At 36.2% G+C, this 17,311-nt stretch overlaps 2 protein-coding genes across 2 annotated transcripts in view; one reads left to right on the top strand and one right to left on the bottom strand.

Annotated features, from left to right (window-relative positions):
* Positions 1–741: 741 nt before the first annotated feature.
* Positions 742–16,510, top strand: LOC117407277 (opsin-3-like). Its single transcript, XM_034012093.3, has 5 exons — positions 742–884; positions 1,581–1,985; positions 6,010–6,335; positions 10,301–10,534; positions 15,857–16,510. The coding sequence occupies exons 2-5, from the start codon at positions 1,622–1,624 to the stop codon at positions 16,052–16,054; spliced, it is 1,122 nt and encodes a 373-aa protein (XP_033867984.3). The 5' UTR covers positions 742–884; positions 1,581–1,621; the 3' UTR covers positions 16,055–16,510.
* LOC117407276 (beta-galactoside alpha-2,6-sialyltransferase 2-like) overlaps positions 11,751–17,311 on the bottom strand; it is a 40,890-nt gene continuing 35,329 nt past the window's right edge. The window contains exon 7 of the mRNA XM_034012092.2: positions 11,751–14,733. Within this exon, the coding sequence (XP_033867983.2) occupies positions 14,486–14,733 (248 nt within the window). The 3' untranslated portion in view covers positions 11,751–14,485. The remainder of the gene's footprint in view (positions 14,734–17,311) is intronic.

Here is a 17,311-nt window from a genome sequence, read left to right on the forward strand (position 1 = left end):
GGTATCGGCGCTATGCTTTAGTGCGAGAGGTCCCGGGTTCGCGCCCGCCCTCCGCCTGTGTGTGGATTGCCTCACCCAGTGTGATGCGCCTGCCTGCGGAAACCGAGATCGCTACAATATATATAGAGAAGCAGTGTATATAAGCCTACACATATTAAAGATTACCATGGTAAAGTTGTTTGGTTGCTATGCTTTTTATCTTGCTACTGTAAATTCACAGTTATGACCATGCAGCCAATAATGGACCATGTTCATAGGGCTGACCATTTTGTAATGTGCTTGCTTCTTTTTGTTGAATACCCCACAGCTATTGTAATACTATTCATTTCCCATACAATTTGCTCCCGGATTATCTCCTCTCTACTGTGTAAACTCCACTCTTCAGTCAATGCATGTATTTATTCAGATTTGACGGGTACACTCACTACAGTAGCATAACAGTGTAGGTGCAGAATTACTATTACTATATAAAATATAGTAACACAGAATTCAATTCAGTACTGTTTATTCATCGTTATGTCCCGATACTTGTATGAGGGTAGTGTAATTGAACCTTCTGTCCAAAGGTCATAGTTTGATAGCTCGGTGCTGATTGCCCACCGATTGCCTGAAGTGCAATCTACTAACTACACACTTCAGGTACGAATGTAGAATGTATGCCCGAGTAAATTGATTACGTCAGCCTACCACGCTCCAATCGCTTTATATCTGTGCAGAACACAGTAAACGGACAGACCGGGGCGAGTTTACATCACTTTGAGTACCTTGTTCAAAGGAACATTACCTTTATCTTAGACACTGGGGGATTGGAGAATATCAAAATCAGCAGTGTATACCAAAACTACGGAGAATCCGCTTGAAGAATCTGTTTTCTTCGTGAACAGGTATACAGAAATATGTAAATTTATACACTTAGCCCAGCTGTTCCAAAAACGACTTGCAGTGTTTCTGGAGTTTCAAGGTGTGCAAAGGCTATAACAGGAATAGGGCTATAATCTTTCACATTAAGCAGTGGTTTGATTACCAATGAAATAACATTGAAATAAACATGAAATAACAAAAAATATTTAACTTGTTTTAGGCGCACACATCAATTTAGGAAGGTTATTAGGAAGAGCAATGCTTAGTGCTTTTCAGTTGTATCGCTGATGGGCAAAAGACATAATGAACTAGATCTTCTATAAGAAAATATACTTGTTTGGGATTTTAAATGCCATGAAGAATAATGCATCTGCACGTCACATAGTGCATGTCTCAATCGTGTGGCTTCATTAGTGTTCTAAATCTTTAGTGTTACCAGAATAGCAAATTGTGACGGTTGAGACTATATTTTTGAGGAACGTTGTATTTACTTAATTACAAATAGCCTACATTTTCAAACCAATTGAGCAGCTATTTTTTTTCTTTTTATAAAATATATATGATGATATATGGCTCTAATTCCATAGAGCATATTTAAAACCAGAACAATTCTATAAGACCATCTATATCTGTGACGACTAAAAAGCGTGTTCATGAGTAATGCAGAAGTTCGGGTTTGTTTTTAAAACATACCTTTTTTTTCTTTTTTTTAACGTTAGCACCATACATAAAGGATCCGGGTCTGTGATACTTGATAACAATGTTCTATGAAGTGACAAATCAGAACTTCAGCGCCAATCTAAGCGAGGAAGACCCATTCTCTTCAACGAACCAAGATGATGAGCCCGAAAAGAGGTTATCAAGAACGGGTCATACAGTGGTGTCGGTGTTTTTAGGATGTATTCTGGTTTTCGGTTTCTTTAACAATCTAATCGTTTTAATCCTGTTCTGCAAGTTTAAGACTCTGAGAACTCCGGTGAACATGTTTCTGTTAAACATTAGTGTGAGCGATATGCTGGTTTGCCTCTTTGGCACCACTTTGAGCTTCGCCTCCAGTGTCTACGGCCGCTGGCTAGGAGGGAAACACTGCTGCATGTGGTATGGATTCATCAACTCCTGCTTTGGTAAGTCTTAATTTAATAATGTGTACTTATTTTTTAGTATTCATGTTTATTTCCATAAAACGTTATTTACCGAAGGCTAATATTAATCTAGAAGGGCAGCAGTGTGGAGTAGTGGTTAGGGCTCAGGGCTCTGGACTCTTGACCGGAGGGTTGTGGGTTCAATCCCCAGTGGGGGACACTGCTGTTGTACCCTTGAGCAAGATACTTTACCTAGATTGCTCCAGTAAAAAAAAACAACTGTATAAATGGGTAATTGTATGTAAAAATAATGTGATATCTGTATAATGTATAATGTGATATCTTGTAACAATTGTAAGTCGCCCTGGATAAGGGTGTCTGCTAAGAAATAAATAATAATAATAGAAGACCACATTATTATTATTATTATTATTATCGGTATTACAGTGCTGAATCTTGATTTTGATTTAGTGTTAGCAATTATGATTTTTTTTTATGTTTTACGTGGTTTACACTTTTTTTTTCTTTTCATTATTCATTGGTTTGTTTTTTGTAGCTTACATTCCAGATCGCAGTTACTTACTTTCCAGACCTCATTTAGTGCGTCAATGTCCTAGTAATTTTTAAACAAACACACACTAAACTATAAAGCAGGTACCAAACGCAGAGGTGCAGTAGAACCTTCTCTACACATCTGGTTTACAGCGAACAGGCATTACAAGGAAAAAAATGAAACCAGGGTTTTGAAGTGGGGTTTGTCCTACATGCCCATGCTTGATCTACATTTTAATAAGAAATTAAGAAATCTTCATGAATTCATTTTTTACAAAACATTTAATTTTAAGTACACCAAAACAACAACAATCTGAATATTTGCCTCATCCCTTGACCCACATTCTGCTTTTCCTCTTTACATATGCATCATGATTGTGTATTCGCTAGTCAACCAGCATTGCGGGTAGCTGTCAGCACCCATGAACAAGGTCTCCGGCCAAATTCATCATCAGTCATTAATTCGTCTGTTCAATTGCAATTTAAATCATCCACATTGCAGATTCTCCGCCCTGAAAGCATCACTCACCAAGTATACAGTAGATCAATGTGGTAAACAATTTTTACACTAGTGAAAGGTCTGCCTAGGTGTTTCTACATAGGTGCAGGTACTGTAGGCAAATAGTACAGTACTCACCCTTTATAACGCTATAGTGGGTAGCCATAGTTACAAGACTGTGCTATTTGTGTTCCACATTATAACAAGTATAAAAGGGCTACTGTAATGGCATTACGGAGCAAATGGGACCACGACCCTACCGTGTTATAACCGATTCCGCGCTGTAACGAGGCATGTTATAACGGATGAGCACTGTGTATTATTGAAAAATAAATGTTTAAGTAATGTTTAATCACAGTTTGATTTAGCAATTCTGGGAATGGGAAATAATTACTGACACAGTAAAATGGTGAAGGTTGGGGTTGGGGTTAGGGTTAGGGTTAGGATTGGGGTTGGGGTTGGGGTTGCGGTTGGGGTTGGGGTTATGGTTGGGGTTGGGTTGGGGTTGGGGTTGGGGTTATGGTTAGGGTTGGGGTTGGGGTTATGGTTGGGGTTGGGGTTAGGGGTTGGGGTTATGGTTGGGGTTGGGGTTATGGTTGGGGTTGGGGTTGGTGTTGAGGTTGGGGTTAGGGTTAGGGTTAGGGTTAGGGTTAGGGTTAGGGTTAGGATACTGCACAGTGATGTATCAAAATAAAGAAGAACCCTGCACAACATTTCAACGAGCCAAGAGCTAGTTATATCAAATCAGCCCAGGAATGTTTGCAACAGTAAATGTCCAGCAACCCAAAAGTAAATCATTAGACTGATAACATCATAATATTGTTCAGTGGTCCAAATGAAACGTGTATCTCTAAAGAACCAGCAGGGTCACTCAGTTAAACTGAGGTGTTTGGTGTTCCACAAAAATCTTTCTGCTAATGATTGCACAATCCGGTACAAGAAGGGGACATTTCTCGTGTCTGTTGTCATTTGTATTTTCGTTTTTATTTTGTTTGATAATTCACTGATGGTGAAAATAGATTTGTCTTTAAAAGACGGACATAAAAAACTAAATGTTCTGCAATTTAGCATTGACTGTTTTTCAGGTAGCATTTAAATATTTGTTGTATAATAACTACATGAAATGATCAATTTTGAATGTGACAGTGCTATTTTTTCCTTCTTTAATAAATATTATGTGTGAAATATCTTGAAATACCTATATTTAGACTATGAAATGCAGTGATATATTTACTTAGCATAATCAAACATTCATCATACTGTTGACAGTTACAATATTATAACTATTATAATTTTAGGCTTTAAAATAAGTCATAATTTGTGCTGTTTCTCGGTTGATTTTCCTGGCTGCAGCATATCAACGTGAGATTTATTTTATTTTATTTTCTTGGTTGAAATACAAAAATCTAATGAGTTTGTACAGCTATGGCCAAACATTTTGCATCACCTACAGAATTAACACGTATTGCTTCATAAAGTCAAATGAAACCTGCTGAGTAATGTTACGTTCACATATTGAATTACATACCGCTTTGAGGTTTCCATAGACTTAATGAAAAACTGACAAATTTGACATTTTGAAATCTAACATGAAATACTGTACTACTATTACGGCTTCTGGTAGACTTTTGCGATATCATTTTGTAGTTTCTTTGATTTCGTGATGTTAAATAAAACATCTAAATTATGTTTATATAGTTTAAAAATAAAAAAAAAGATATCTCAATCCTAAAATTCTAGGTGATGCAAAACTGTTGGCCATAGCTGTAGATTATATAACTTAAACTAAGCCTTAAAAAGTCACATCCTTATTTGTGCAAGAATCTATCAGCCCAGAGGCAGAAACTATGTTCCTTTGTCAAGACTAAGCACTCCACTTGAGTAACCTAATAAAAAATGTAAGAACCTGCTAGGGAGTACCAAATGCAGCATTGTTTCACTTCAAGTTTTACTTCAAATGACTTTCATATTTATCAATAAATCATTGCAGAATCTGAATAAAGATTAGGCCAAGCTGTCTGTGTAGTTAATGGCCTTTAGAATAATCAGTTTCATAGCCCGAGGCCATTAATACAGTGACATCTGCTTGCAGTTCCATTAAATCAGACATTTAAAATCAAAATGCGCGTCAATATCACACATGTGTTGTATTATATTTGGTCAATTGGGCTTAGTTTAAATGGTAAAATGCAGTAGCTTTTAGTTTTGTTTCTGTCCCCTTACTTTTTATGATGTTCAAGAATCCTCGTTATTTGACCATTGTCTTTGTTTCCTCATTCCAAAAAAGTTATCTATGTTCCATGTTACCTCTGTGTCCCAGGTTTAACCCTATGTTGAATTCTGTACAAACAAAAAAGCAAAAATGGTCAAAATCCATATAAATCATTTTTAAGATCATTGTATGTACCCAGCGGGAGTGTCCAGTATAATATAAATATAGAGTTAATAATGTGTTGAAAGTGAAACATTCAATATGAAAATAAAATTTTACTGATAAAACATCCAGTCATTTCAGTCAATTGTCGTAACACTTTCTAGTTTCCTGACCTCATTGTTTTGACATCACATGCATCAGATTTTTCAGGGACTGCATAAATGCACAACATTTAATAGAGATCCATTCTGGAAGATTTACCATGAGAAGCTGTTAAAAAAGGAAAATCTCAGAAATGGGACACACTGTTCTTGCATTAAGCCCTTTTATTCAGGGGTTTTCTCCTAGATAACAAGTTTATTGATGTAAACAAATTAAACCTTGAAAATAGCATACATTAGTCATGTCCTGATGCTGTAATCTTTATCCTGGATCCTGAAATGTTGCATTACAAGTAAGAACACCGACGTGTGTGACAGTTCTGTCACTCAAATGTCAAAAGTTTAAAAAAGGGCCCATCTGAAGCAGAGACTGGCAAAGACTGGTAGGGCAAATGGGTAAAATTCTGTCTTCCAGTGGCTTGTGCATTAACTTGCTATGCCACCAAGCCTACCAGTGTAACCCTGTCTTTCTTTTTTCAGGCATTGTGTCCTTGATTTCCATGGCGGTCTTGTCCTATGATCGTTACAGCACCTTAACTGTGTGCAACAAGCGTGCCCCTGACTTCCAGAGGCCTCTGATAGCTGTGGGAGGTTCATGGCTATACTCCCTGGTCTGGACGGTGCCTCCTCTCCTGGGCTGGAGCAGCTATGGACCTGAAGGGGCTGGAACAAGCTGCTCAGTGAGCTGGACCTCCAAGTCACATGAATCAGTATCCTACATCATCTGTCTCTTCATTTTCTGCTTAGCTGTTCCCGTCTTGGTTATGGGCTATTGCTATGGACGGATCCTGTATACAGTTAAACAAGTGAGTTGTTGTTAATTCAAATCAATCATTTTAATTACTAATTTTAAAGCCACAGTAATCACAGTTTTTTTTAAGACTCCCTGGGCTCTATTCTGATGAAATGAGTGCAATCGCAAACTCAGTGGTTAAAGTAAATCGTGTTTGCCCCGCAGTGAGTGGCTTCTCCAAAAGTGTGATTCTGATGAAATTAAAAACCCAGCGTTTAGTGGCGCACTGACAGAGCCCAGCCAATCAATGCTGAGTAGGTTGGGGAATCTACTATCCAATCAGGGCCAGGCGACAGTCCCTTTAAGAGACAGAATGCGCTTGCATCACCGCAAGGCTTTGATTTTGAATGTCAAGTGGCAGTAGCACAGCACAAGTCAGAACAGCAAGTGGTAGGGCACTCGCTGAGAGAATACGTAAACCATGCTTCACGACACAGGAGATTGCTATATTAATAGAAGAGGTAGAGGCACGTAGGGCAATCATTTATTATTTATAATAATTATACAAGGTACATTATTTCATGGCATTGACATTATTATTATTATTATTATTATTTGTTTGTTTAGCAGACGCCTTTATCCAAGGCGACTTATTATTATTATTATTATTATTATTATTATTATTATTATTATTAGTTTCTTGTTTAAGCTTCCAAATTCAGGTATTGTATTTATTTATAGATAACTTTTTCTTCACAGATCTTCCATTTGCCTCTTATTCAACACTGTTGCTGTGTACAAAACTCCATTTTGTACATAAAAACATAAAACTTTAATCTTGAATTTAAAAAATGCCACAGATGTTGAGTCCTTAATATGTTTTGGCAGAGAATTCCATAAATAGGGAGCACAAGACCCGAGTGTCCTACCTCCCCCAGTATCGAGCTGAGCCTTGGGATGGTCAATACCCTGCTGTAACAGAATGTGGAGAATTGGCAAGAACCTACCCAGATAGGTACTGAGGAGCTAGCCCATGAATATCTTACAGGTCAGCAACAATCCTGCCTACAAAGGTTTTTCAAACCCTCTCTGAAGACCTGGTGCGAGTCACGACTTGGGCAGCAGAATTCATAAGCAACTGGAGTTTTGACAGGGAAGATTTGGGAAAGAGTGAGCAGCGAGTTACAGTAAGCCAGTTGCATGAATCAGAAATATTTCTTACTTTGAGTCATCTCTTTAATATACTGTATATATATTTTTGCAAACCATTCTAAAAGGCCATAATTCCAAACAGTATAATTTTGCGATAAATTAGGGACCGCTGAGCTGTCATGCATTTGTTACAGCAGGGTCCTGCATCTGTGATTCAAAACAGAAGCATACACTTTCAGACACAACAGCATGAAATGTAGCAAAAATACAATGACACTGAAGTGAATTCAGCTAACAGCTCTCGAAAGCAAAAACAGCAGAGTGATGTCAGTGGGGGACTTCTTGTTATGCAGCATAGTCACCTTGATTAGCTGCAGAATTATGTTAATTTCAGTTGATCTCACACTAATGAATGCCTGTATGTGCCTTAAAATCTTGTATTCTATTGTTAAATAAAATGAGTTGGTACCATTCCAAGACATTGAAGGACAGAAATACAACACAAGCATACTACTGAATAGAGGGTAAATCAATACAAATGTGTTCGATTCACATCTTGATGGGAGATGAAAAACGTAAGTACATGTTAGAGAAGGAAACGGAAAACAGAAGGGCAGAGGTTCAAAAGAAAACGCTTGTTCCGTGATCAAATAGACAGGAGAACTGCTTATCCAACTGTCATGAAACTTGGTATTAATATTATTATTTAAAAGAAGCCTCTTTTAAAACTGTGTTAATTACATAACTTCAAGTACATATTACAGATATGATCTGTTTGTGAATTTCTTTTAATGGGAGTATTTATGTAATGTACTCTGTTTTTCCAGGCCTTACAGAAGGTGTTTATAAAATAACCTATTATTTTTCCATAAAAGCCTCTATTGAAACTTTTTTTTTTTGTATTGTATTGTATTCTACTTTTTAATAGTCCCTTATCTAAGGCAGTGAAAGCTTTCAAAGCTTTCAAAAATGTAATACAAAGACTTTGAATGACCTTAGGATATTTAGTTTAAGGGCTTTAAAAAGGTATTGTAGGAAAATCTCAGAGTAACAGTTTTTACAATGGGATGTTTTATTTCAATATTTGATATTTGAGAAACAATTTCATTTTTTTTTTTTCAGGGCAAGAGCCATGAATGTTGTACCAATAATAGGAAATTAAGCAAAGCGGTGGTTCTGGCAGGGAACTCCCTTTAACCTTAGATCAAATTACATAAATATCAAGCATATTTGAGGTGCTTCCAATACCAGATTAAATCAAATAGTCTGTTTTAATAAATAGTCTATTGCATGAGTTTCCTGACTGAATTATGGATTATTCTGTTGTTTTTGATTCAGCGATTCGATGACAATAAACTCAATGTTGATTATTTCCAACTGTAATGTTTTACACGTTGAAATAAACCACCACCAAATGTTAAGAAATGATTGCTATGCTTACATGCAGGCTTGTTAAGGGAACTGACTGAACAAAATGAAAGGGCAATACAAAACATATATCCTATAACATTGTAACATTCACACTGAAAACATGAAACACAATAGATGAATCGATCTTCATCCATTGAGAAAGATATGGTTGGTTTTGCCCACTGGTGGTAATGGATTCATAATTAGTCTATTCTATAATTTTCTTTGTCATTTTAATTGTGGGTATCATAATACTAACTTAATGTGTCTTGTGAATAGTGACTCATTGTCTAAGGATTTCTCTTACAGATGCACTTTACAACTTATGAACTTTTGTAACCTTTGAATTGAGTCGTATGTTCTGTGCATGGGATGACATCTGTACGCAGATTAAGTACTGGAATATTGACAAACCCTTAACAGTGATAGATTTTTTCATACATGATTTATAATATATAATATATATATATAATAAAATATACCCTTTAATGGACCTATTTAAATATTTTTGAGAATGATGATGAGGGATGCACAGAACACCTTGAAGCACGTCATCTATGAATTGTTTTTCACTCACAGAAAACTCTGGAGCACGTATTGCTCGCATGGTTCTAACATGCCCGTGTGTTTTGCCAGAGTCCAACTGAAATCACTTTATTAACTCATGAGGTGTTGAACAAAGCCTCTGAAGTCAATTACAGTACAATGTATGCATTTTCTTTTTCTCGATCTAGCACTTGAAACATCTGTGATGAGTTTTAAACCAGTTGTCAGCATTTTCTGTTTTTATAGAAGGTGTGTTGGTTGTAGCTAACAAAATAATTCCATACATTTGACCTGTTCTGCACTTCATTCATTATACATATTGTAGCGATCTCGGTTAACGCAGGCAGGCGCATCACACAGGGCGAGGCAATCCACACACAGTTGGAGGTCGGGCGCGAACCCGAGACCTCTCGCACTAAAGCATAGACGAGATCGCTACAATATGTTCAGTTTTGAAAGAAACATGTTATAGTAAATGTGTGTTTTTATTTTCTGTTTCCAAGACAGGCTTAGCAGAGTTATTCACTTTAGTCTTTCACTAGTCAGTGCTTTCTTTTCTATCATTACCACTAACATGCTTTGACCCAGAAGACACTGCTGAGGTGAAATCAGCTAAGTGCAAGTTTAATATATTTCCTGAGAGTCGCTTATGGAAGTACGATATATTGAAATATTTTGTTAGCTGCAGTCCCCTAAATGGGTTAACCAAAGCTAAAAAAAGAAATTCTTAACTGTCACAATCAAAACAACTTCCTGCTTCAGTTTGATTTGGGTGAGGAATCTTTATCCGGCCACAACGCTCTAGATTTACTTTAAATGTGTAAACTCTCTTCTGCTGCACTCTTTCATGCCGGAAAGCCACGTGTCTGAGGTTTGAAACTGATGCTCTTGTTTAGTAATACACTTTTCATCTGTACCTTTATTTTATAGGTTGGGAAGGTCCGTAGGACGGCAGCCCGGAGGAGAGAATACCATATCCTTTTCATGGTGATCACAGCAGTGGTCTGCTACTTGCTGTGCTGGACACCCTATGGAGTGGTGGCAATGATGGTAACATTTGGTAAACCAGGAATTGTAACCTCAACAGCAAGTGTTGTGCCCTCTATCCTGGCAAAGAGCAGCACTGCCTTGAATCCTGTAATTTATATTCTCATGAACAAGCAGGTGAGCAATTCCATTGCACTTCAAAGTTTTTTTGTTTTTTTTTAAAAAAAATTTTATTAGTTTTACAGCAGTTGTGTTATTCTTCATTGAAATATCAAATAATCTCACAATCATTTATTTCCATTTGTATTTCTAATTTAATGTGTTTTTAAAGTAAAAAGCATTTAAACTAGTCCTTTTTTGTAGTGCAGTTTAATGTCATGGATACAGTCGCTTAGTGGTGAACATGATAAGGTTTTAAACCCATTTTAGCCAGCAGAGACAGTTGTTGAACAGTTGTTGAACAGTTGACAGTTGTTGAACAGTTAAAAACTAGAGCAAAATAGTAGGAAAATTTCAATTAGGAATTGTTTTTTTTGTACATCTAATCTGTTTTACTGCTGAAGAAACGTTACCTGAAAAGTTGCAGAATATGACAGTTGGTGTGTACATGGTAGTCTTTAAATGTTTAACAGGTGGTTTACAGCAGGTAATTTACATCTTTAGTAAAATTTCAGCATGACAGCCTTATTGATTATACTATTGCAAAAGTGCTATTGTAAAGTAAAAGGTTTATATTAGTTTTGCAATTCCTTCCGAGATACATCACAGGTCAATACAAATAATATTGAGAATAGGTTATCTAATAGAAGTGTTCAATGTTCTGTAACAGTGCCCACTTCGAATCCAAAAATGTTCCTCCTTATTAACATATCTCTAAATTTGTTCTCAAGTTTCTGTATGTGCTTTTCTGAAGTAATGGTGCTGCATCAACACATTTAGTATTTCACTTCATAGCCCGGTATGGTTATTTTTGGAAATATAGAATGTAGCAACTCATCTCTCTTGTATTTAGTTTAAACATTTAGTGAAAGACTAATCTTTCTGATGTAGTAAACTAAACTGTAACATGTACATGTTTAAACCTGGAGACCTCTATTGTACTGAATAGCTGTTTGTGTTGTTCCAAGTTTTATCACATGGGCAAATGGAGAGGAAAAGCACAGGTGGAGCCAAGCTACCTTGTAAAGGATCAAACTGCTATGCAATGGGAGTCTTGTTTCCATTCCTGCATAACAAACAGAAATTCTAGATAGGCATACTTGTAAAGCCTAAATAAGGCGTGTATTTGCAGGAAAATGTGAGAATTAATATAGACTTAATAAAAGTGTTTTTTTTTTTTATTGTATAATATTCAGTTGCTCCAAAATAAAAACAGCGCATTTACTCCTTCATGTGAAGGGAAGCAATTATGTGAACTTGATCATTTATGAAACATTGATAATCAATTACACCATTATTACCCTTAAAAGTTAACTGTGATACACCATAGCAAAAACACAGCATGGGACAAGTGTAGTAAGGCAAGGTAAAGCATGGACAAGCATGGTACAGCACACAGAAGTATTGTTAAAATAAAATAAAAATAGTGCAGTAAATGCACAGTATAAGTATGAAGGTAAAAGAATATGGTTTGCTCCAAACCTCATACACACTGTAGCATTAACCTTGTTAATGTCATGTTGAGACAATTCCAAAAATGTAGGTTTATATTTATAACATTTTATTTATGTAAAAAAAAAAAAAAAAAAAAAAAAAAAAATTGAGTGAACAAGAGAAAATTGCAAAACTGTATAAAAACTGTCAGTTTCTACAAAGTATGCATGGTACAAAACAGATTTCGTCAAGTACAAAATTAGGATTGTAAGATAAAAATCACAAAAAAATGTTGACATTAAAAAACACAAGGCTGTTATAAGTGAGTTGGCTTTTGGAAAATTCTTTCTTTTCACCTTCTTTATCTCCTGGATAGTTAAGGCTGTTAGAACATACTTTATTAGACATGTTGAATTGCATGTACTGAACAATGCAAAGGCTGGAAGTCTACTACATTACATTGAAACGTACATTATTATTATTATTATTATTATTATTATTATTATTATTATTATTATTTATTTCTTAGCAGACGCCCTTATCCATGGCGACTTACAGTCATAAACAAAAATACATTTCAAAAGAATCACAGTACAGTACGTTGCTGCCTTACAGAGTGATTAATACATACACTACCATTCAAGCAATTCATGCACTTGATGACCAAAACCTAGAGTATTCAACACCACTTCACATAAGCAGAAAAACACCCACAAGAAAACACATTTTTCCTATTAAGATTCAAGGTATAAACCTGAGGGGACAATTCAATTCACCTTCTTAAAGTAGAACAGTTACAACTTCCAAATGCTACCGTGATAACAGAACACTTTTTTTATAATGCCAAAGATTGCCATAGTTAAACAGATATTACACTATCAAAAGTGTAGTGAATTGTTTAGATGCTTGTCTAAAATACCTTTTTAGTCAAATAACTCCTTATAAATGATGTACCCTATTACTTGGCGCCACAGCATTTATTTTAAATTGATCAAAATGACTGCGGTCCTTAAATTAACAATACTATGCTTTACAAACGCAGGAAATATTTTATTAAATGATTTAAGGCATTTTAGAAACTGCGCCATGAGAGGCTCCGATCTGCAGCACTATACTCTTGTGTGTTTTTGGGTCTTGAATACAGTACATTTACTGACAATTAACGAGAGCTTATTAGGTGGGAGTTGGGAGGTCAGGGGAGTACTGTACCAGCGAATCAGGAGTGTGTATTGGTTGCTATTGGGCGGGACAAGAAGAGGAGAGACAACGGTAGTTGAGTGTGATGCAGTTTTTCTTAACGAAAAATATTACCTCTGAATATCGGTTTGATTTCTGTTAATTCAAATATATCCTACTCGGTTATTTTTTTTTTTATCTCACTGTAATTTACCTGCTTGTTTGTAATTTCTCTAAGAGAAACCAAAACTAAATCTTCTCATAGAGAGTAAGAAAGTTTTTTTATATATAAAATTGTACAGGACTGAGTAAAATTCTAATTGAATAAAAAAAACAACTAACCTCCCTATAAGAAGATATCTTCAGCCAGCTTTCGGATAGCGCTTAGAGTGACCGCCAAAACTCTAAGTTCCTCTGAGTTTTTAAGTTTTCACCATCCAAGCTGACGATGAGGTAAACAGACAGCCCTTGTTTTATCCCCTGCTGTGTTGGCACTGAACTCTGCTGAAAAAAAGGGACGTGAAGGACTGCTGTGCTGTAAGTAGTTCATCTTGGTTTGTCTGTCAGGACTCTACTATAAAATAACATTTGCTTACTAAGGTGGGTGTACATTAGTTTGTATTACATGCTGGATTGAGGTTGCAGTCTCTTTGGGGGTGTCATGTACATAGCCAGAGTTGCGTGTTTCTTTCTTTATTTTTTGAGCAGGGGTAGAAAAAAAAATACCTTTCCGTTTCTTTATTGAGAGCAGCGTTTAATCGAGGGGGGCGTCTATTGAAAAGCTGATATCTGAGTGAGGCGTTAATTCGAGGGCAGCGTTAATTCAGAGTAATACGGTAATTATTTTCAAGGGAGTTCCAAAGAAGTCAACCATTTTTTGTGTATGTGACACGTTCAGACAAGATGGTATCTTCAAAGCACGAATGTGATAAAATGTATACGTTTTAACTCTTCTGGAATTTTAGCCATCTAAACCATTTCTACAGTGCTGATAATGACTAACAAAACACATTATTTTGACGGCTAACCAAAGTTTCATCACTTTTGGAAATCTTGCGCAAGTGTCCTACCAGCTAAATTAATAAACCTTCAATGATAAATCTAAGTACAAATTATTTTAGGCTCAGGATTTGCAAAAGCAAATATGCCATAAGCATTCTCCTACAGGTGTGGAGCTTCTTCTCATTTCAGTAAAAAAAGAAAGAAAGCAGGATGCTTACTATCCAGGATATAGATAAAAAGTCTAGACTAAAGTGGTCAATATTAAGAGTTTCAAGTTTTATTTAGTTTAATTTTAACTAGCAAGTAATTGATTATTGCACTAATATTAATCGCCCAACCTAATCATGAGGATTAAAGTCATTTGTCACACTTTATGGCACTGAACCCAGGAAGGATAACTTTTCCCTTCTTCTGCACGTCGATGTCCGTCCCCTTGTTGATTCTCTGAACCAGCAGTTTCTCGTAGAGCAGTGGGTGGTACGCTCCCAGGGTACAGGCAGCATCGTAGTATCGCTCATGGTAGTGACACAGGTCTGTCTGCCGCAGTGAGGGGATGTACTCGTAGACATGGACTTCATCACAGAGTGACATCATCATGAGGATTCCTGACAAACACAAAAAACTACATCACAATGGTGATACTGGGTTTTGGGTTTCTTTACCCATAAAGCTCTACTGCACAGGGGCTCAGAAGCAGAAGTGTTTATCATGCCTTTATTGGCTTTAGAAGCAGCAGGAAGAAACTAGTCCAAATGGCCACCTGTTGTTCAGCACAGTAGGCTTCCCATCAGCCAGTTAATTACTCTGGGAGACTTCTCTATTCAGCTAACTTGAAGTCCAACTTAACCATGGCTGGGGAATTACTCCTTGACCTACAAACACACACTACTGGACTATACAAAAAAGCAAGTAACTTGTTAACCACATAGCCACAGCAATCAAAAACAGAACTCCTTCACTGCATGGTGAATAGAAAACTGGGTCACATTATGCTCCCTACAATCAGTGCCATCTAGAGACCAATTGCATACAGCAGGGCAGAGAAAGTGTGCTACTAAGTGTGTCACTTTGCAGGTGAAGCTGGAGATTGAACCTCCAAGGCAGGGAGGATGGAAACCACCCCCATAGCAGGACACGCACAGCCTGGGGTTTAAACAGGGAGACTGATATTGTGGATTTCTTATTTGGAGGCACATTTGCACAGCTTCCTGAAGTTCACCTGGGGATTCTAGTCCCCAGGTCCATCTGAATCTGCAGCACCCAACCCTCTACCTACTTGCAAAAATGCCATCAACTCCTGTGTAACAGCATGACAAAGAAAGGGGTGGGGGTTGACATAACAAGCACCATGGCCAGACCAAGCCATATGCCTGGGGCAGCAACCAAGCCCAATCCTTACATCCACTCAATCCAACCTGCGTATTCATTAACAGTATAAACTTGCATTCCCCACCCAATTAAACTGTTTATGTACTTCTGAAAGATGTACAAATTGAGCATATTATATATATATATATATATATATATATATATATATATATATATATATATATATATATATATATATATATATATATATATATATATATATATATAGATAGATAGAGATAGATAGATAGATAGAGATAGATAGATAGATAGATACACACATACACACACACACATATTAGCTCAAAGGGTATAACTATTTATGCATTGTAAAATTAATATTATTGTCCCTCCTTTCAGTTCTACAGGTGTTTTCTAATACTTTTCCACTGCGGAAATGCATCTACTGCCAAAGGACCACCTTCAGTTCAGTTAAAGACTGCAAACATCCAACTTGGTGCACAGCAACACAGTAACCTTTGCTGTCCAGACCAAGGATGTACCTCTCCAGATAACTTCAATATCCATCCAAACACACCACACAAGTTCCTTTCATAATGATGGGGATGACTGGATTCATCATTAAAATAAGTGTTTTTTTGTGATTAACTCAGACGTTGATAGGGGTAGTTATACAACTCCAAAAGCAATTAACTTTGGTGTTTAGTGTTCAAAAAAGTGTTACCGTTTGTTTTTTGCCTTTTTGTAAAACTTTTTTTTTTTTAAATTAGCAATGTATACTATAGAACGTAAGAACATAAGAAAGTTTACAAAACGAGAGAAGACTATACGGCCCTGATGATCCCAGAATCTCGTCAAGCATAATTATAAATAGAGTTAGAAAAAAAAAAACTTTCATGAATTAAACAATATGGCTAATGTTTAATTCATGAAAACACAAGCATACAGAATAATTTGTTAGGCTCTTATAAACATGAACATAATAAAACAAATGCATGCCCACTACAGTTAATACTGGTGTAAAATGTTGGGACTTCTCTAGCTTGGATAAAGAGCTACACTATATATATATATATATATATATATATATATATATATATATATATATATATATATATATATATATATATTCTACTTAATTTTGACAAATATCTTTATCATCTTTTGGGCAAGAATGATTCCTACAGTAATTGGTGACTGTACTCTGAATGACTGGAATTCATTCTAATTGTGAAACATATTTGCGTGTCAGAGTACAACTTTAATAAACAAGCTGCAGGTGTATGCATCAACAAAGGCTGTACTTATCATATAGTTTATCAGCAACAGTGTTCCTGCTTGTCTTATTTCATGTATATCAACTGGTGTAGATTTGTTGGAATTGTTTTATCTCAAACTGTTACAATGTGGAAAGCTTGTGTAGTGTTTTAATAGTGTTCTTGTTGAGTACATGTATTGAACAGGACACATTATCCCCATAAAATAGGGGTACATATTTCTAAAGATGTTGAGCATACAACTTAAATTAGAACTAGGCTTGGTACTTTGATATTAAATCGGTAAAGCTTGTTAAAACATCAAATTCCCCAAAAATTAGAGTTTGACAAAAACAAATTTATATACGATAAACGTTGGTAAAACCACTTGCTATTTTTTTTATTTTCGTACCAATAATAACAAATTTAGAAATCATCTATAGTTTGTTTAGTTTTTATACTTGCTGTCTGTCCCGTCTCCCTACCACTCTGAATGGCTATGGGTCACTGTCAATCATCTCAGTGATCTGTTAGTATAGTTTCACTGTTACTGTCATTTCGCCCAGTTCTGACAGATCTCGTTGACTGAAGCAATGCC

This window comes from Acipenser ruthenus, chromosome 8, assembly GCF_902713425.1.
Source record: "Acipenser ruthenus chromosome 8, fAciRut3.2 maternal haplotype, whole genome shotgun sequence".
NCBI lineage: Eukaryota > Metazoa > Chordata > Actinopteri > Acipenseriformes > Acipenseridae > Acipenser > Acipenser ruthenus.